Below are 20707 nucleotides of genomic sequence, written 5' to 3' on the forward strand. Positions count from 1 at the left end.
CCGGTGTTTGTGTCCAAAAACAGCCTTGGGAGGAGTGGAGTGTTTCCACTCTCTCACGCAGCAGACTGTAAACAAGAGGCCATCTTTAAAGGAAACAGCCTCTTGGCGTGTCAGAGGGCAGCGTTTTTTCCCACGCTACAGCTGGGGCACTCCGGGGACAGTGTGACAGGGGAGGTCCCAGAGGCAGGAAACAAAAAAAACGCCTGTTTCATTTCAAGTTTAACAAGTTCAGAAAGCAAGCTGTAAAACATGAGGTGGTCAATGGACTGCCATGAGAGGACGAGAGCAGGAGGAAACACGGTCCCACAAACAGGATCATCATGCCTCCACAGGGAATGTTAATATTTGTGTGTGTGCTCTGTCTGTGTGTGTGTGCATGCTTGCACGTGTGTGTGCATGCATGCTTGCATGTGTGTGTGTGTGTGTGTGTGTGTGTGTGTGTGTGTGTGTGTGTGTGTGTGTGTATGTGTGTGTGTGTGTGTGTGTGTGTGTGTGAATTTGTGTGCGTGAAGGAGTGCATGTGTGAGTAAATGCATGGATATTGTGTATTTCCATACAAGGTCAGGTGTATGTAATGTATTATAATGATGTAACTGTACATCTCAGTCCTTGAGTCCCGTGTAGCTCAGTTGGTAGAGCATGGCGTTCTGTATGCACTCACTAACTGTAAGTTACTCTGGATAAGAGCGTCTGCTAAATGACTAAAATGTAAAATGAAGCACAATGTGTCATTGACCACAGTATGACCAGTGAATCTGTATGTATGCCATCATAGAATTAAAGAGAGGGAGAGATGTGCAGGGAGAGAGACAGAGAGATATATACAGATAGAAGGGGGAGGTAGAGAGGTATAAGAAGAGAGGGGGAGAGTGGGAGAGAAAGATGGGGTGAAATAGATTTTAGATTATCGGTACATGTATTCATTGCTTTCAATTCCCACTAGAGAATTAGGTGCATTTCCTGGAACTGTTGTCAACTGTAGAAATGTCAATATACCTATGCCACTGTTTTAATGCAAGACAAGGAAAGCACCATTTCAGTATCAGATTCCATGTGTGTTTCATCACTGTGTTTAATACTGTACATCCCTATCCAAATACCCACAACAAGGCTCTACCATGCTCCCTAGCACAGAATGTTTTGGAAAAACCGATGTGGGGTCAAGTCTCTAAATGTCCCCCCTTTCTTCACCCTCCTCTCTTCTAGCTGAGTGCCAATGTGCTGATCTTCCTGTGCACTAACATCATTGGGATCTGTACCCACTACCCTGCTGAGGTGTCTCAGAGACAGGCCTTCCAGGAGACCAGAGGATACATTCAGGCCCGACTGCACCTGCAGAGAGAGAACCAGCAGCAGGTACACCCACACGCACACACTGCGTAAACACCTCCACTGACTGACAAAAAGCAGTAATTTTGAAGGACATATGTATTAAATGCAGATACTAACTAAGCCAGTTTCTTTCTCTCTGTCTTTCTTCTCTCCCAACACTTCAGGAACGCCTCTTGCTGTCTGTGTTGCCTAGGCATGTTGCCATGGAGATGAAGGCTGACATCAATGCTAAGAAGGAAGACATGATGTTCCATAAGATCTACATCCAGAAACACGACAACGTCAGGTCAGCATAGACACAATCATCCTGGTAACCTCAGTAGCCCTGCCCTGACAACTACATATCAATAACCACAGCATTACTTGAACAAACCAAACTGACAAGAGCTATGACCTCTAAAGGCGTCAGCATGCTTCAGTTCGGCTGCCGTCCAGCCGAAGTCGGCTAGGAGAATCGAACGAGTGTGCTCGGATACTCCCTTAAAAGACCTTCGCTTGAAAAACGAGAAAAAAACGCAATTGTACTTTTTGTCCATTTTGAGACGCCGTAGCCAAAATAGTCAGAACTAATCTAAAATAACTCAAGAAATCTGTCTTTAATTTTGATGTTTTTGCCGAGGAGATCTTAGTTGTACAATTTTACATCTAACTAAGATGTTTGGTGCAGTATTTCTCAATGAAAAAATTGCATGAAAACGAGTTGTCCCTAATTGAATGACAACAAAGAAGAATGTTGACCAATCACCGACGAAGGGGTTTAGACTTCTGCTCCGAACTTTGGCTTGCCTTTAGATTTTTTTTTATTATGCCCGAACAGTTGAAAAAACCCTCACCGAATTCCAAAATGAACAAAAACGTCACAAAATGTCGTCATAATATATACACGAGCTCTTCCGAACTGTTTCGCTGGGAAGCATGCGGACGCCTTAACATATAACATAATGTTGATGTGTTTTATCACTTGACCTCATTTAACTGCTCTAAGCAAACTACTGTTAGCATTTCTGTGCCACATATTCAACGGTATCTTTGATCAAATAAAGTCTGGGTACTTTTATATTTATTCACACATGCAGATCAACATTCTCATACACACACACTGTATAGAGATGCACGCCGACACACACACACATATACACACACCCTTACTCAGGGCTTGGCAGAGAGCAGGCTAATTAACACTAGTAAGGGAATAATTAATTACCAGCAGCCAAGATAAAATAATCCCCAAAGAATGGGAGCTCAAGCCCAGATTCAATTACAGCGACTATACACACACACACACACACACAAACAAAAATACACAAACACAAATACACACACACACACACACACACACACATACACACACACACACACACACACATACACACACACACATACACACACACACACACACACACACACACACACACACACACACACACACACACACACACAGAGACTGGCCTCACAGAACAGGAGGATGAAGGGTCATCTGATTAGTTACTGATCAATCAATCCTATCTCTCTCTTTCTCCTCAGTATTCTGTTTGCAGACATTGAGGGTTTCACCAGCTTGGCGTCTCAGTGTACGGCTCAGGAGTTGGTCATGACGCTCAACGAGCTCTTCGCCCGCTTCGACAAACTAGCATCGGTAAATAAGCATTTCTCTTCACCTCTCTCTTTTCACCTTCCCCCCATTTTTTTTGAAAATGTTCTCCGTTAACTACTGTCTTCCCCATCCAATTGAATATCATTTGTTCTCTGTCTCGCTAACTGTCATAACTGCTTTGTCTCTCTGTCTGTAGGAGAACCACTGTCTGCGTATCAAGATCCTGGGCGACTGTTACTACTGTGTCTCTGGGCTGCCTGAGCCCCGCGCTGACCACGCCCACTGCTGTGTGGAGATGGGCGTCGACATGATAGAGGCCATCTCGTGAGTATGGGGAACGTCTGTGTGTGGGGAGATGCCATATTTTCTAGATATGACAAATCATAAAATATAAATCATAAATGAATTGCCTCAGCCTGTTGGAGTATCATGTGTTTTTTGGAAAGAAATGTAACATAAATCTTCTCTGTGTGTGTGTGCAGGCTGGTGCGTGAGGTGACGGGGGTCAACGTGAACATGCGTGTGGGCATACACAGCGGCCGTGTGCACTGTGGGGTGCTGGGACTCAGGAAGTGGCAGTTTGACGTGTGGTCCAACGATGTCACACTAGCCAACCACATGGAGGCTGGGGGCAAGGCAGGGTGAGGGAGACACACATACACACACACACACACAGACACGCATACACGTATGCATACACGCGCGTGCGCACACATACACACACACAGACTGACCTTGTGTCCCTCTCCCAGGAGGATCCACATCACCAAGGCCACCCTGCAGTATCTGAATGGGGATTATGAGGTGGAGCCGGGTTTCGGAGGGGAGAGGAACGCCTACCTGAAGGAGAACAGCATTGAGACCTTCCTAGTGCTGGGCTGCAGCCAGAAACGGGTCAGGGATAAAAATACTTCCTATTCTTGCCAACCACCACACATACATACAGTTGTGTGACAGTTTACAGGGCTCTCCAAACACTAGAGAATTGAGGTTGTTCCACGAAGAGTGCCTTTTGCGTCCCTTTGATATTTGAAGTAGACATTGTGCACCAATATATTTTAAAAGCATGTTATATTAAATTAAGTGCCCTTTAATATAGACCACATGGATAATTCAATATATCTGATTTTTTATATGAATAAAGACTTGATAAAGACTTTGACATGTCACTCTGTGCACCCTCTGTGACGTCTAGGAAGATTGTAAACTACTTAACCCCAAAATGTCAAGCCATTTCTAAAGCCCTTTTCTAAAGCCCTTTTGTGGGGAAAAACTCATTCTGATTGGCTGGGCATAGTTCCCCAGTGGGTGGGCCTGGCTCCCAAGTGGGTGGGCCTATGCCCTCCCAGGCCCACCCATGCCTGCGCCCTTGCCCAGTCATGTTGTCGTGAGGTGACTTACTTTAATGTATGACTGTTATTTATCGAATCACTTAACTATGTTTGTCACTCAATTAAATTAATAATGTAACAATTAACTCATTAGGAATTTGGGGCACCACGGAAGAAGTTGTTTAACAAGTTACCATCTCCCGAAGATATATATATTTTATATATCGATAACAGTCACTTATTAAATAATTACCTCTTATCAGTCTCATTCTGAATGTCGCAAAATCCTTGAACCTGCAAGAACCCTAAATGTATTGATCAATCAGCAATACACAAATTGGCTTAATTATTTATTTACTAACTAACTAAATAATACCACAATACAAACACACACACACATACACACACATAGGTTATTGATTACTAACGTAATACAATGAAAACAGGTCCCTAGTGGACTGGACCAACAATAGCATGAATGCTTGGGTAGAAGGAGGGTCAGAGTGGAAAGGAGAGACAGAGATTCAAACTATCGTGGTTACACTCACGGAAATCATAATACTTATGCAGCCTAATAACGCTCATTCGGATTAGAAATGCAACATGTATTTACGTGTAGCTGTACTCGATAGTTGAGTTGATGATGTAGGACTCTGGTTTGCCCACCAGAGATCCCAATGTCCTTTGTAGAGTTTCTTGTCGTATTAGTGGTTAGAATATATACTTCAGATGTACCAGCGGTTGTCTGAGAGGGATTGTCCTCTCCTCTCATGTCTGTAGTGAAAGTTCTCTAGACGACTATACATGCCAGCTGCAGACTGAGATGATAAGGTCTGGTGCGTTGTCTTCTTCTTCACCTCGTTTCAACATTTTGCCATATTCAGCTCGCGCTGCATGTCGGCTGGTCTGTAGAGTTTCAACCATTTTAAGCCGTGGGGCTTCCTGGTCTTCTTGGTCTAACCATTTTAAGCCGTGTAGCTTCAGCTTCACGCTTCCTGGTCTAATAGAAATTCAACCATTTGCAACATTCGGCTTATACCGAAATCTGCTTGGTCTTCCTTTGGTAATGGAGTTGTAGTTTAACCCATTTTGAAGCATTTAGCTCACACTTCACGTCTGCTGGTCTTGTAGAGTGTCAACCATTCTAAGCCGTGGGCTTCCTGGTCTGGTATGAAATTCAACCATTTGCAACGTTTAGCTCACACTTCACGTCTGCTGGTCTGAGGTGAATTTCTTCACGAGGCTTTTTATGCACTCAGGGTAAAAGGGGCGTGGCCACTGACTGAGAACAAATCAATATGGAAAACAATCATCTCATCTAGAATGCTAAAATCACATTGTTATCTTCACAAAAGTATTATTATATTTAATCATTCGTTTTATACAACAATTGGATGCAAACCTCATAACTGGGAAGTGTACACCCCCAGAGATACAGTTATGTTCCACCATCTTTAATGACATCACAACATAGTAACGAATTTGACATGATTTTTCTTTAAGTCCCCACCAACCATTTCCCACATTCTTTTAAGTAGGAATATTGTTTCATTATCCACTTTTGGTTGTTGGAGTCTTGGCAGGAAAACTTACTTTGTTAACAAAGGGGTTCTCCCAATACATCATGGCAAGGAAGAGAAAGTCTGCACGGTATTTATGACCGGTCATAAAACTGGCCCCCAGGAAAGGGGGTGTTCAAACCTTTGCCTAGCCGGCATGTTTGATCCTCAACCCATGAGTCATGACAATGTGAAATCTATAGATTAGGGCCTAATGAATTTATTTTAATTGACTGATTTCTTTATATGAACTGAAACTCAGTCAAATCTTTGAAATTGTTGCATGTTGTGTTTATATTTTTGTTCAGTATATATTTATTTCTATAAAATGTAGAAATGCGCCTGTTTTCACACAGACACTGGTTTGGTGCTGAAGATAATGAATATGAGGTTGAAAAGTGGCATAGTTGCTCTTTAACCTATTGAGATTAGATTTTAAAAAATGTATGATATTGAACATGTGCCCTTTATGACAGAATGTTAAAATTAAGTGAAATCAAGGTATTTTTTGACCAAGTTACTGTTACAGGAGGGGGTCGCAGTTCCGGAGCGACCCACCAGGTGTCATCCTCCAACACCCTCAGGCACCTCCTCACTCACAGTCTGGACTAATCAGTATCCTATTGGTGTCACCTGTGTCTACCTGTTCACCTGTGTATTTATGCCCTCACTTCCCTGTGTTCCCTTGCTCAGTTTTCTCTGTTAGTTTCTCTATATCCAGCAGTACTACTCAGTGTCTGATCGGAGACCTATGTACAGGTACTTGAGAAATGTTCTCCCTGTTTCGTTATTTGTTTCAGTCGTAGGTAGTATTTCGTATTTTGGCTGTCAGCCGGTTTTTGGAGACTTATTTGCTCCGCCTTTCTTTTATCGTGATAAGTCCGTATTGTTGTATTTTGGCTTCGGGACCACCAGTAAAGATCCTTGTTTCACCATCTCTGCCTACAGCCTACTGTATATCCTGCACCGCACCTGTGTCACACCTCACACCAACCCTTACAGAAAACTGAGCCAATATGGACCCAGCGGAGGCAGCACAGTATCGGAGCGCATTGGCAACATAGGGAGCTATGCTGAACCAACACGACCGCAGCCTGCAGCAGATCATCGAGAATCTCCGCCAGCTGATGATCGCCGCGCAGGGCCGGGTGGACACCCGACCAGCCCCGGCAGCCGGCGGAGCGAAAGCCGCGGCCGCGGCGTCTTCAGTCTCACCTGCGACATCGCAGGAACCCCGCCTACCACCTCCGGAGAGGTATGACGGACGTCCAGAGGGCTGCAGGGAATTCCTCACCCAGTGTTCCCTGATATTCAGCCTACAACCCTCCTCCTTCCCGACGGAGCAGGGCCGGGTGGCTTACATCATCACTCTGTTGACGGGTCGGGCCCTTTCCTGGGCTACCACGGAGTGGGATAGCCAAACTCCAGCGTGCTCCGACTCCTACCAATTCACCCGGGAGCTACGCAAGGTGTTCGACACCTCTCGTGTGGTGTCGGGACACGAGGCCGGGAGGCGGCTCACGGCCTGTCGGCAGGGTGACCGTTCGGTGGCGTACTACTCCGTGGAGTTTCAGACCCGGGCTCGAGAGGCGGAACCGAAACCCCAACTCCAGAGACTCCCAGACTTTTCTCCCCGTAAGGGTTCAGTGGGCCTGCACTGCGCATCGGGAGCATGCACTGGTGGATTCTGGGGCCGCGGTAAACCTGATGGACGCGGGGTTGGCCCAAGGGTGGAGCGTTCCGTTACTCTCCCTCTCCGAGCCGGTTCCGGTCATGGGCCTGGACGGCCGGCCGTTGGGGTCGGGCTTCATCACCCGGCGCATTGTCCCTGTGCGTGTCCGGGTGGCGGGGGGGCTATGGGAGGATATCCAGTTTTTCATTGTAGACTCTCCAGAGTTTCCCCTCGTCCTCGGGCACCACTGGCTGGTCGCCCACAAACCCCGGATAGACTGGTCCACGGGTGGCTCATCCTGGAGGGAGGCTCCGCCCCCGTCCTGTTCCGGTCTCCACCGACCACTCGTCAGCCCAAACCACCGTCCCAGACCACCTACCAGTCCTCACCTCTTCCCCAGGGCCCGCACTCCGAACCGCCTACCGCTCTAGCAGCAGTTGCCACTGGGAGGATGGCGGCTACAGACTACGTCACCAGGCGTTCCCCGGGAGCGTATTTTGGCTTCGGGACCACCAGTAAAGATCCTTGTTTCACCATCTCTGCCTACTGCCTACTGTATATCCTGGACCGCACCTGTGTCACACCTCACACCAACCCTTACAAGTTACACAACTCAAAATGCACTGAATTGGTGAAACGACCCATTGGGTTGTCCATGTTTGCACCACTTTAATCCACACCAGGGTTTCACCCGTTCAGTTGTCTAACCTCTGTCTCTGTCTGTGCTTTCCTCTGTCTAGAAAGATGAGAAGGCTATGATGGCCAAGATGCAGAGGACGCGGTCCAACTCTAACGAAGGCCTGATGCCTCGCTGGGTGCCCGACACAAGGTTCTCCAGGACCAAGGACTCAAAAGTCTTCAGACAGATGGTGAGACAAGACCTCTCTCTTTCTTGGATCATTTGTGTCACTCCTGCTTCTCCCCTACTTGTACTTATAGTATCCCAATAGTCTCACCCATAAATGTTACCTCTCTTCAGAGTGCTCTGTGTGTCCCACTACCAGCGTTTTCCAAACTTGGTTCTGGGGACCCCAAGGGGTGCACGTTTTGGTTTTTATTATTTGAATCAGCTGTGTAGTGCTAAGGAAAAAACAAAACACCCTTGGGGTCCCCTGAACCGTGTTTGGGAAACCCTGTAGTAGTCTCTCCATTATGTTCCCCAGTGTCTACCGATTGTCTGTACTGTCTTTCCTCTCTGTCTCCTGAGGGCCAGCTGCATCTCTCCCCTACAGGGTTTTATCTATTGGCTAATCCCTCTCTTTTACATCTCTCGTCTGGGTTTTGTATGTTGGTTAATCCTCCTTTTCTTTCTCTTTCTCAGGGGATTGATGAGTCGTCCAGCAAAGACAAGTGAGTGGTTATTGCTCTGAGGATGTTTGTGATATACACATATACACACTCACCTAAATACACACCCAGGGAGACAGGCTCACGTGCCAAAATGCACATTCACATACTCTAAAGGTCTTACCATCTTACCTTTCTCTTATATCTTTCTACCTCTTCCCTCGCTTCCCTCCCCCTTTCCAGCCGTGGTGCCCAGGAGGCAATGAACCCTGAAGATGAGGTGGATGAGTTTCTGGGGCGAGCCATCGATGCCCGCAGCATCGACCAGCTGAGGAAAGACCACGTCAAGAAGTTCCTGCTCACCTTCCAGACCTCTAGCCTGGAGAAAAAGGTATCTGCGTACATATCCCAGAATACTCTGGGCTTTATTTAGTTCATCCCTGGTGTGTTATGTAGTTCATATTCATAGTTGAAGTCTGCTGATAGTTTCCTAAGATTTGTTTTTTGAATGAGTTTTGATCTTTCTCTCTGGTAGTATTCGAAGAAGGTAGACGATCGCTTTGGGGGTTACGTGGCTTGTACCCTCCTGGTCTTCTGCTTCATCTCCTTCATCCAGATTGTCATATTTCCACAGTGAGTGACACACGCGTACACACACACACACACACATACACACACACACACGTTTCTGAGTCGTCCTGTCTGTGTGTCTCCTCCTGCAGCACCCCGGTCATGCTGGGGATCTACATCAGTATCTTCATCATCCTCGCCAACATCCTCTTCATCTGTGCCATATATTCCTGCATTAAGGTAAGGCCTCCACAACACACACATCACCTACTGGACACACCCACATGCATTCTGGACACTAAACTTTATTTCCTTTATTCCTCCGCTCTTGTAGCTGTTTCCAGCTGCGATGCAGATAGTGTCAAAGAAGATAGTCCAGTCTCGTACCAACAGCACTCTGGTGGGGGTGTTCACCATCATCCTCGTCTTCATCTCTGCCTTTGTCAACATGGTGAGACTGAACAGATTGACACACACACCTACAGCAAACATTTTCCCACAATTTAACATGTATGTGTGTGTCTCCTCGGTTGTAGTTTGCCTGTGACACGGAGAGTTTGGTGGACTGCGTCGCCCGGGAGCTGAACACCTCTGTTTCCATGGTGACACCCTGTCTCATCCGCAACCTGTCTGTGTCGGTAGATGGGGGTCTAGAGATCTGTCCCAGCCAGGGCCCCTCATGTCCCTTCCCAGAGGTGAGTGGGTGTGTCACTGATGTCAGGTTGTATACTGATGTCTTTATAAACTCAGCAAAAAAAGAAACGTCCTCTCACTGTCAACTGCGTTTATTTTCAGCAAACTTAACATTTGTAAATATTTGTATGAACATGACAAGATTCAACAACTGAGACATAAACTGAACAAGTTCCACAGACATGTGACTAACCGAAATGGAAGAATGTGTCCCTGAACAAAGGGGGGGTCAAAATCAAAAGTAACAGTCAGCATTAAGTTCTGCAGTGCATCTCCTCCTCATGGACTGCACCAGATTTGCCAGTTCTTGCTGTGAGATGTTACCCCACTCTTCCACCAAGGCACCTGCAAGTTCCCAGACATTTCTGGGGGGAATGGCCCTAGCCCTCACCCTCCGATCCAACAGGTCCCAGACGTGCTCAATGGGATTGAGATCCGGGCTCTTCGCTGGCCATGGCAGAACACTGACATTCCTGTCTTGCAAGAAATCATGCACAGGATGAGCCTGCAGGAAGGGTACAACATGAGGGAGGAGGATGTCTTCCTTGTAACGCACAGCGTTGAGATTGCCTGCAATGACAACAAGCTCAGTCCGATGATGCTGTGAGTCACTGCCCCAGACCATGACGGACCCTCCACCTCCAAATCGAACCCGCTTCAGAGTACAGGCCTCAGTGTAACGCTCATTCCTTCGACGATAAACGCGAATCCGACCATCACCCCTGGTGAGACAAAACCGCGACTCGTCAGTGAAGAGCACTTTTTGCCAGTCCTGTCTGGTCCAGCGACGGTGGGTTTGTGCCCATAGGCGACGTTGTTGCCAGTGATGTCTGGTGAGGACCTGCCTTACAACAGGCCTACAAGCCCTCAGTCCAGCCTTGCTCAGCCTATTGCGGACAGTCTGAGCACAGATGGAGCGATTGTGCGTTCCTGGTGTAACTCGGGCAGTCGTTGTTGCCATCCTGTACCTGTCCCGCAGGTGTGATGTTCGGATGTACCAATCCTGTGCAGGTGTTGTTACACGTGGTCTGCCACTGCGAGGACGATCAGCTGTCCGTCCTGTCTCCCTGTAGCGCTGTCTTAGGCGTCTCACAGTACGGACATTGCAATTTATTTCCCTGGCCACATCTGCACTCCTCATACCTAAGGCACGTTCATGCAGATGAGCAGGGACCCTGGGCATCTTTCTTTTGGTGTTTTTCAGAGTCAGTAGAAAGGCCTCTTTAGTGTCCTACGTTTTCATAACTGTGACCTTATTTGCCTACCGTCTGTAAGCTGTTAGTGTCTTAACGACCGTTCCACAGGTGCATGTTCATTAATTGTTTATGGTTCATTGAACAAGCATGGGAAACAGTGTTTAAACCCTTTACAATTAAGATCTGTGAAGTTGTTTGGATTTTTACAAATTATCTTTGAAAGGGGTCCTGAAAAAGGGACGTTTATGTTCTTTATAAATAACATGTTAATCTGATCATCAATCAGTTCTCTATGTCCTTTTCTCCCTCAGTATTTCAGCTACAGTGTGCTGCTGACCCTGCTGGCCTGTTCAGTGTTCCTCCAGATCAGCAGTATAGGGAAGCTGGCCCTCATGCTGCTCATCCAGCTCACCTTCCTGCTGCTGATGGAGTGGCCACAGGTGGCGCTGTTCGACAATGCTGACCTCTTCGTCACCTCCAAAGCCCTGTGAGTACTGGGGCTGCTTTCAGGAGGGTTCAACGTTGTGGTCATCGATGTTTTCTTATGCAAATTAATTTGACTAAACCATTTTCTTTCTTATTTTACTCCTCCAGTGATTTCAATGAAACAATTCAATGGTCCAGTTTCAATGAAACTACAGACGAGTGGTAAGTTTGGATTCAAAGCCTTTCTGAAATGTTTACATTTACATTTTAGTCATTTAGCAGACGCTCTTATCCAGAGCGACTTACAGTTAGTGAGTGCCTACATTTTTCATATTGAAATCATTGTTTTATATCTGTGTAGGTGTGTGTATGAACCATTTTCTCTGATCAACTCTGTCTCTCTGCAGTTTGGTTTGTGTCTTTCTTGGTTTTCTTTCTAACTGTTTCTCTCTGACCTCCTGTTCTGTCTCTCTGCAGCCCGTTCAGTGTGACTAAAGTGTCTCTGAGAGTCATGACTCCTGTGATTCTCACTGTGTTTGTGCTGGCGCTCTACCTCCATGCCCAGCAGGTGGAGTCCACTTCACGCCTCGACTTCCTTTGGAAACTACAGGTACCATGGGCCTACAGGGGGGCACTCCTCTACCTTGACTACAGCAGAACATAGTGTAGTATAAGATGTCCCCCACCTATCTTAACATTTTTACCTCATGTCCTCCCTCCAGGCCACAGAGGAGAAGGAGGAGATGGAGGAGCTTCAGGCCTACAACCGCCGCCTCCTCCACAACATCCTCCCCAAGGACGTGGCGGCTCACTTCCTGGCACGTGAGCGCCGTAACGATGAGCTCTACTACCAGTCCTGTGAGTGTGTGGCCGTCATGTTCGCATCAATTTCCAACTTCTCTGAGTTCTATGTGGAGCTGGAGGCCAACAATGAAGGAGTGGAGTGTCTTAGGCTGCTCAACGAGATCATCGCTGACTTTGACGAGGTAAAGAGGGAGGGAGGAGAGGAGAGGGTAGCCTACGGGAATTTGGACGCTTAGTGTCATTGTGAATTCCGTGTCTTTTGCCCTTTAGTGCATTTTCAGTTCTATCATCGTTGGCCTCATGCATTTCAAATGGTATACGTTTTTGGTCAGCCTCAAACCTGAGCCTTTGTGTTTTGTCCTACTCTCAGATCATCAGTGAGGAGAAGTTTCGTCAGCTGGAGAAGATCAAGACCATTGGCAGCACCTACATGGCCGCCTCGGGCCTCAATGATTCCACCTACGACCGTGAGGGCCGCTCCCACATTACGGCTCTGGCCGACTACGCCATGAGACTGAGGGAGCAGATGAAGTACATCAACGAGCATTCCTTCAACAACTTCCAGATGAAGATAGGTGGGGGGAAACAGTCTGAAAAAGCTAAAAAAAAAGCTTTAAATAAGCTAGCTGAGGTTAAATAATATCACATGAAGTTCTGAAACACAGAGAGGATTGAGTGGGATAGGAACCAGTGTGGCAGACCAAAGAGAGAGTTGGTTAATAGGAAACGGAGTAGAATATGGTTGGATGCATGAGTTTGGTATGAATAACCATTATGTTTATGAATCTATGATCCGTCTCTCTTTTCTCAGGTCTGAACATTGGGCCAGTGGTGGCAGGGGTGATTGGAGCACGGAAGCCACAATACGATATCTGGGGGAACACGGTCAACGTGGCCAGTCGCATGGACAGCACAGGAGTCCCCGACCGCATTCAGGTATGGAGGATGTCAATCAGTTAACACTCAGTAGGTCATACCCCGTTCCTAATAAGCATAGTGTATGCCGCTCAAAATGCATTTTAGTCAACAACCCCTTGTTTCTGTTACTAATTTTTCCACTCACTCCTCAGGTTACCACGGACCTCCACCAGGTGCTTTCAGATATAGGATATGTTCTGGAGTGCCGTGGTGTCGTTAAAGTCAAGGGCAAAGGGGAAATGACGACCTACTTCCTGAATGACGGACCGCCCAATAGTTAGCAGCCGTGGCAGCACTAGCCGGGACCATTCCCGCGGCAACACTACTGAGGGAGGACTCGCACTGCGAGCTAGCGGCTAACAACTAGCGACGCCATCACTTGAAACCGGAGCCAAGAGAAAGACTTTGAGACTCCAGGACTTGAGAAGGAAATTGTTCTTGTTGAGAAGGAAAGTCTACTTGTGTGGCAGCCATGTTTTGGCGCCCGCATACATGGAAGGACTAGTGTTTTTCTCATGTCTAGCCTCTCTCTCAGGCTACTTTAAAGATGCAAAGTCTGTTTATTTAAAACAACGCCTTTAGCCTGTGTCAGAAAAAGAAAAAGGCTGTACATAAGGCTACTTTCTATTTGACTTCATTTTGTGTGATTTTTTTTTTTTTCGTTGTTTTCTTTCTTCTGCAGAATTATGAAACAGGTACAAAAAAATTTTTTGGGGGGGTTACTTATTTATTTTAATCTTGATGTTTTGTGCAAAAATTCCTTTATGAAAAAGTCTGAATTCATATGTGCACAAATATCCAGTTTATTACACGTTTATAAGTGTGTATGTACATGCATATTTGTGTGTGTATGAATATGTGTATAAATTGAAGGAAAATATTGACCAAAGACCAAAATATTGACGAAAAACAATGCAAGACATGTCTGTTCTTGCAAAAGTCTGCAATGATCACCAACTCAATCTGTTGTACGGCAGTACCCTCAGTCTTTTTACTGTAGTGCTGGCAAATTGTATTTATCAATATGGGCAAAATGTGTAACACTTTCATTTTGTTTATCAATCAGCCAGCAAAGTACAGTTTATCATCGATGACATCTGTAGGATTACTCTGCCTCCATCTCCAAAATGTGTTATTTAAGATTAAATAGAGGCTTGGAAGCCTTTTTTAAAGCCAGGGGAGATGGTTCAACCTGTTGGTTCAACAAAATGTGAGGAAATAGCGGTTCCACCCAGGATGATGGTCCCCCCTCCTCCTCAACCCTTGTCAAATTTGTTCCCCCCGCCATGGCTCAGTCCAGCTATAACAGCTCAGAGCTTGAGCACCCAAGGCACAGTTGTATACGTCACAAAGGCATAAAGGCATACTATCAACTGCTTCGTCCCTTTCAAATGTGTCCCTTTCCATTTGTTTTGCGAATGGAAATTAAAGGACTCAAAACTAAAAAGGAGGTTCCAGAACCAGAGGCATTAAATACAGTGGTACCAAACAGCCTCCTAAGTTTGAATCGCTAACGAGTATTTTCTAAAGAAAGAAGGAAATCTATATATATAGACTGAATACTGTGCTTTGTAATCTTGAAGGGGCATAACTATTTTCACTGTGAGGTTTTTATGATATGACAAACTGCTTTCTTGCCTAACTTAATTGCTCTAAAGCATGTCTGATTGTGGTATCCTGTTTTCAATTTAGTTTGTTTGTTTTAACATTGGCTATTTTTTATCACCTCTGTATTCATAATTTGTATTATCCTGTATTGTATTATGATGAATTATTAAGCTTATTGTGATGAATCCATTCCAACGATAAGGATCAAAGGGCAGAACGCTTTCTTGTAAAATGCCAGACGTAAGCTCAAGCTCAATGGTACCAACTGATCAACTGCAGCCAACTACAGTATTTCAAACACTGGCCCTAGATTTGATCACACATTCTCATTAGCTGTCGCTTTTCCACAGATATACAGATTGTAACCTGTACCTTTTTATTGAGCAAACACTACTGCAGGACTAAGCTCAGTCAGTTTGTGCACTGATCCATCCCTATCAGACTTCAGGACCCTCCTCAGAGAGACAGGACACAATCAGCAGTGTGAGCAGTATTAGAACTCTGCCTTAATTGAACAAGCCACTGGAGAATACAGCGGGAAGAGGAACCGAGTTTCACAGAGGCGGAGAAATAGAGGGAAGGATAGAGAGATAGCCTGTGAAAGCTAATTTACTGACCTTAGCATTGACTCAACACTGACATCATTTTGATAATTTTGACTTCCCCATAACATCCTCAAAACACCCCCGTCATCATTCCTCTCTTTACCAGACTTGACTATGGACACTAAAAGTTAATAATGTTCGTACCAAAGCAAGCTAATGCTGCGTCATGCTATTGGCCCCTTCCTGTGTAGTGATGTTTGGCCTTGAGCGTGTGGGACCGCCAGGGAAAAGGTAAAGGTCTTGGGGTTGATAAATAACTGAGGTTGTGACCAATCGAGAGTGATTAACATAGAAATAGAATACATAGAATGGACGTGGTTAGTAAGATTATATTTCTATGAGCTGTCTTGTCTTTGGGTTGGGTGGATGTTGATTGTTGACTCTTGGGATGTTTTTAGGGCATAGATGAGGGGAGGAGGGTCATCCCAGATCTACTGAAACAGTGTTTTGCTCAATCCTGATGAATCCTACCCTCTTCTTTTTGTTTTCTACCCCTGAGGTGAAGGACAAGAAGAGTTGGGGACTATGACAAAGAGAAAAATAACATTTCCCCTTGAAGAAAAAAATAAAAACCAATGGCTGTTTTGATTTGTTTTATGTGGTGTTGATTGCTGTTAATGTGTGCGGCTTTCTTTACCTGTTGTAAAAACTAGGATTACCATTGGCTGATTGTCATTGAGCAGATATTGACCAATGAAAGCCTTATAGATTATGTTGAGAGCAAGTAGCCCCAGATACCCAATACATTTCATACATGAGAGGATTCATATCATGAAGGCGTTACAGTGCTCAACATACAGACGGCAGGTAGCAACAGCCACATTCTCTGAATTTTTCAAGCCCGCCATTGAGATTGGTGTGTGTGCTCAGTGCTGACTGACTCACTCAATGACCCTGTAATCAGAAACAGCATTGTTTCTCAGGGAGAGTGGCTCTCTCACAGATCATTACATTTACACAGAAACTCCAGGAGTTTACACGCGCATATCAGAAAGGGACTAGCAAGTTAAAGCACACTGCATACAGTACAAGAGAACAGGGAAGGAGCCTACAAGATTAGGGTGGGGAAGGGGTAAATTTGATGGATGACTGAAGACTGGTTATGCTGCCAAACGTGTACTGACAGAAAGCAAGTGATATCTGGCAAAAATATCTGCATATTCCTTTGACCTCATATGTTGTTAATGATACTGTAATGTTAGCTTATTTAGAAAAACTTTAAAGATAACATGAGGAAAACGTTTGATGATAATTTTATTGATTTAGTTAATGTACTGAAATTATGCAAAATACAAGCTTTACCAAAAATACAAACATGAAGTATCAAATATTTGGCTAGACACTTTTCAGTCACAATATCGTATCTGATCCGAGATAGTCAGTTACTATCCCCAAGGCCGAATTAATGATCTTACTGAGTGACAATAGTTAATTACTGAAACAAAATACTCTTATTTCCTCATGGGCATTACAATTTTACATTTTCATTTTTACATTTTCGTCATTTAGCAGACGCTCTTATCCAGAGCGACTTACACATTTTATTCCTCTAGAGAGACGTAACAGCTCAAATGTACCAGTTTACATTTTACATTTTACATTTTAGTCATTTAGCAGACGCTCTTATCCAGAGCGACTTACAGTTAGTGAATACATTTTTTTTTTTATACTGGCCCCCCGTGGGAATCGAACCCACAACCGCCATGCTCTATCAACTGAGCTACATCCCTGCCGGCCATTCCCTCCCCTACCCTGGACGACGCTGGGCCAATTGTGCGCCGCCCATGAGTCTCCCGGTCGCGGCCGGCGGCGACAGAGCCTGGATTCGAACCAGGATCTAGTGGCACAGTTAGCACTGCGATGCAGTGCCTTAGACCACTGCGCCACTCAGGAGTAAGGCAGAGGTCAATTGACAACCTGATACAGTAGCTCACAAAAATGACATGCTATGATGAAAATGGCACAGTTTATTAAACCACAATAGTCCTTAAAGTTTAAAGGTCCCACGGGTCTTTGGATGGGATTGTGTGTGTGTGTGTTACTGCAGTAGTGGAAATCAGAATAAGCTGAACTCTCGGTCTGTCATTGACATCTCTTTCACAAACCTGAGGAAAAACAGTAGGCAGAGGGTGAGTAGGCCACTGACACATCTGACTTCAAGAAACAAATGTTAGAATCAGACATGACACTCACTTGGTCATCTCACTGTTCTTGCGGGGGAATCGTCTGACTTGGGTCCAGGGTTCATGCATCTTTCCTTGGCCTCCATTAGGCATCCATCATCCACACTGCTGGCTGTCTGTCAGGGGCACTGAGTACAGCTGATTCGGGGCTAGGGAAGAGAGAGTCCATGTCACTCAATGTTGATCCATAGTGTGCCCTTGACTTCAGTTTAGTAAAATGTATACTGAACAAAAATATAAAACGCAACATGCAACATTTTCATTGATTTTACTGAGTTACAGTTCATATGAGGAAATCAGTCGTTTGAAATAAATAAATTAGGCCCTATGGATTTCACATGACTGGGAATACAGATATGCATCTGTTGGTCACAGATAACTTAAAACAAATTGGCCTCACAATGGATCTCAGGATCTCGTCACTGTATTTTTGTGCATTCAAATTGCCATAGATAAAATGCAATTGTGTTCGTTGTCCGTAGCTAATGCCTGCCCATCCCATAACCCCACCGCCACCATGGGGCACACTGTTCACAATGTTGACATCAGCAAACCGCTCACCCACATGACGCCACACACGTGGTCTGTGGTTGTGAGGCCGGTTGAATGTACTGCCAAATTCTCTAAAATGACGTTGGAGGTGGCTTATGTTAGAGAAATAAACATTCAATTATCTGGCAACAGCTCTGGTGGACATTCCTGCTGTCAGCATGCCAATTGCACTCTTCCTCAAAACTTGAGACATCTGTGGCATTGTGTTGTGTGACAAAACTGCACATTTTAGAGTGGCCTTTAATTGTCCCCATTACAAGGTGCACATGTGTAATGATCATGTTGTTTAATCAGCTTCTTGATATGCCACACCTGTCAGGTGGGTGGATTATCTTGGCAAAGGTGAAATGCTCACTAATTTGTACACAAAATATGCTTTCTGTGCATTTGGACAATTTTTGGGATCTTTTATTTTAGCTCATGAAACATGGGACCAACACTTATTTTTTTTCAGTGTATTTCATTCAAACTGAAATCTTGAAAAGCTAAGGCATACCACCTGTACATGAACTGAGAAGTGGTACTTAAGAGTACTCACATCTAACTCTTGGTGTCTGAACCCGTTTGAGCATCTCTCTGTATTGCCCCTGGCTCCCTTGGTGTATGTCTGGGCTGAAGGGAGGCTGGTTGTAGATGCTGCCAGTAGCGGTGCATTTTGGGGGTCCCTTCTGGACTTGGATGGAGGGCAGTCCTGACTGTTTAGCCCAGCTCCTTGAATCAACCTCATCTGTGTTAAGTTGCGTCAATTCAAATCTGGTATTGGGAACAAAAGAGGTGAACACACGTCTTCTAAGATTTACTAGTATTTTAATTAATGCAAAACACTTCAATGGTAAATATGATGTTCGTATATACGGGTCCGCTGAAATACCACGCAGGGCAGACAGAGAACTGATCCATTGTTCTAAGTTCTTCCCTAAATACTCTGACAGAGATAGTTCCCGCTCCCTGCTGGCCTATCAGAGTAGAGACTGAGCGTGGTTTAGACTTACTCAGCCTATCGTTGGCGCACAGGCTGGTCCCAGCCCCTTGGCGCTTCACTGTTGCACACTGTTGCCAGGCATAAGTTGTTATCATCACAACTTGTCCAGAAAGTCGGCACTTTTTGCAGTACACGTCCTTGAGCGGACGCGGTTTAACAAAGAGGCAGTGTTCGTGTATGTGAGACACAAGTTCTTATCTCCCCCTACTCCCTAACAGCTCCTCACATGAATCACAGCTTGTTATGTTAAACAATTTATATCAGTACAGTACAAACCTATTATATGTTTAATCATTAATGCATTCTTTCTAAGCTAGGCATCACATCTAGTTATAAGAAAATAGATCCCCACATCTGTAAAAGCAAAGTTAGGGTGTCAGGCATGACCACTTCTACCTTCGAATGATTATCCATGTCAGCACAGATAAAGCATAGCTATGATACTACTTATTCTGCTTGTTTTAATGACCGACCATTTAGCTAAGTTAACGTTAGCTAATTAGCAAGTAAGTTAGTGTAAACAAATGAACACAGATAACGTTACAGTACAGTAGCTAGACGACGTTAGAATGCAAAACGTATGCACTCACTAACTGTAAGTTGCTCTGGATAAGAGCATCTGTTAAATGACTAAAATGTAAAATGTTAGCAAAGCACTCACCACGGGGAGAAGCAGACCTTCTTGGATTCACTAACATCTTGTCTCCGATGGGATTTTGATGGACCAAATTTTTTATCCCGAAGAAAGCCATCAAGTACCGTCGCAAGCAACAGTCTGAAGCTGTTTAGGATAGCAGGAAAACGAGGGTAAGGCAAGCAAATGCTCCATAAATAAATCACAACTTCTGTTTTACACGGGACCATGGTAACAAGCGCCACCAATCAGATGGGGATCCAGCATAGTGGGTGGAGCCTGTGAAGAAGCAGGGCTTGGTTTAGAAGTGTGTAACGTTACAAAACGTTCTGATAGAAATGCATTTTGACAGATGATATTCTGTTTTGTGGAATTATGCACCATGCCAGATTTATTTATTATTTTTATCTGCAAGGTTCTGAATGAGTGGATTCGATTATGCTGAGCTGCGGGGCACCAGGCAAAGGCCCTTCACGTCATCGGGCGAAAGCAGGAAGGGAGGAGCGCCATTCTCAAATGAACAGTAATCTAAAGCAATCACTTTTGCATGGGAAACACAGAATACTACTAATTACTACACATGCTTAATTACGTCACTTTTGTTTTGAGCCGACTTCGCTGTGGGCATTGAACGGAGCACCTGGCTCATACCTGGGAGGGTTCCAAATCGAATGCAATCAACTTTCAGCCGATGCAATACACGGGCGCCTGGGCGGGATTAATCGAACACCCTCAGAGTTTCACTCATTGAATTAACGCGT

At 45.1% G+C, this 20707-nt stretch overlaps 1 protein-coding gene across 3 annotated transcripts in view; it reads left to right on the forward strand.

Moving 5' to 3' along the window:
- The window catches only part of LOC121545441 (adenylate cyclase type 6-like), a 51659-nt gene extending 35476 nt beyond the window's left edge, over nt 1–16183 (forward strand). For all 3 annotated transcript variants that reach the window (XM_041855973.2, XM_045212417.1, XM_045212416.1), the window contains exons 4-23: nt 1207–1356; nt 1497–1618; nt 2857–2968; nt 3123–3250; nt 3409–3567; nt 3679–3820; nt 8229–8357; nt 8810–8838; nt 9019–9166; nt 9311–9408; nt 9498–9585; nt 9680–9796; nt 9882–10040; nt 11546–11721; nt 11829–11882; nt 12138–12270; nt 12383–12646; nt 12835–13039; nt 13276–13400; nt 13535–16183. In XM_041855973.2, the coding sequence (XP_041711907.1) occupies nt 1207–1356; nt 1497–1618; nt 2857–2968; nt 3123–3250; nt 3409–3567; nt 3679–3820; nt 8229–8357; nt 8810–8838; nt 9019–9166; nt 9311–9408; nt 9498–9585; nt 9680–9796; nt 9882–10040; nt 11546–11721; nt 11829–11882; nt 12138–12270; nt 12383–12646; nt 12835–13039; nt 13276–13400; nt 13535–13663 (2667 nt within the window). In that variant the 3' untranslated portion in view covers nt 13664–16183. The remainder of the gene's footprint in view (nt 1–1206; nt 1357–1496; nt 1619–2856; nt 2969–3122; nt 3251–3408; nt 3568–3678; nt 3821–8228; nt 8358–8809; nt 8839–9018; nt 9167–9310; nt 9409–9497; nt 9586–9679; nt 9797–9881; nt 10041–11545; nt 11722–11828; nt 11883–12137; nt 12271–12382; nt 12647–12834; nt 13040–13275; nt 13401–13534) is intronic.
- Nucleotides 16184–20707: the final 4524 nt, after the last annotated feature.

The sequence above is a fragment of the Coregonus clupeaformis genome, unplaced genomic scaffold, assembly GCF_020615455.1.
Source record: "Coregonus clupeaformis isolate EN_2021a unplaced genomic scaffold, ASM2061545v1 scaf0012, whole genome shotgun sequence".
Taxonomy (NCBI): domain Eukaryota; kingdom Metazoa; phylum Chordata; class Actinopteri; order Salmoniformes; family Salmonidae; genus Coregonus; species Coregonus clupeaformis.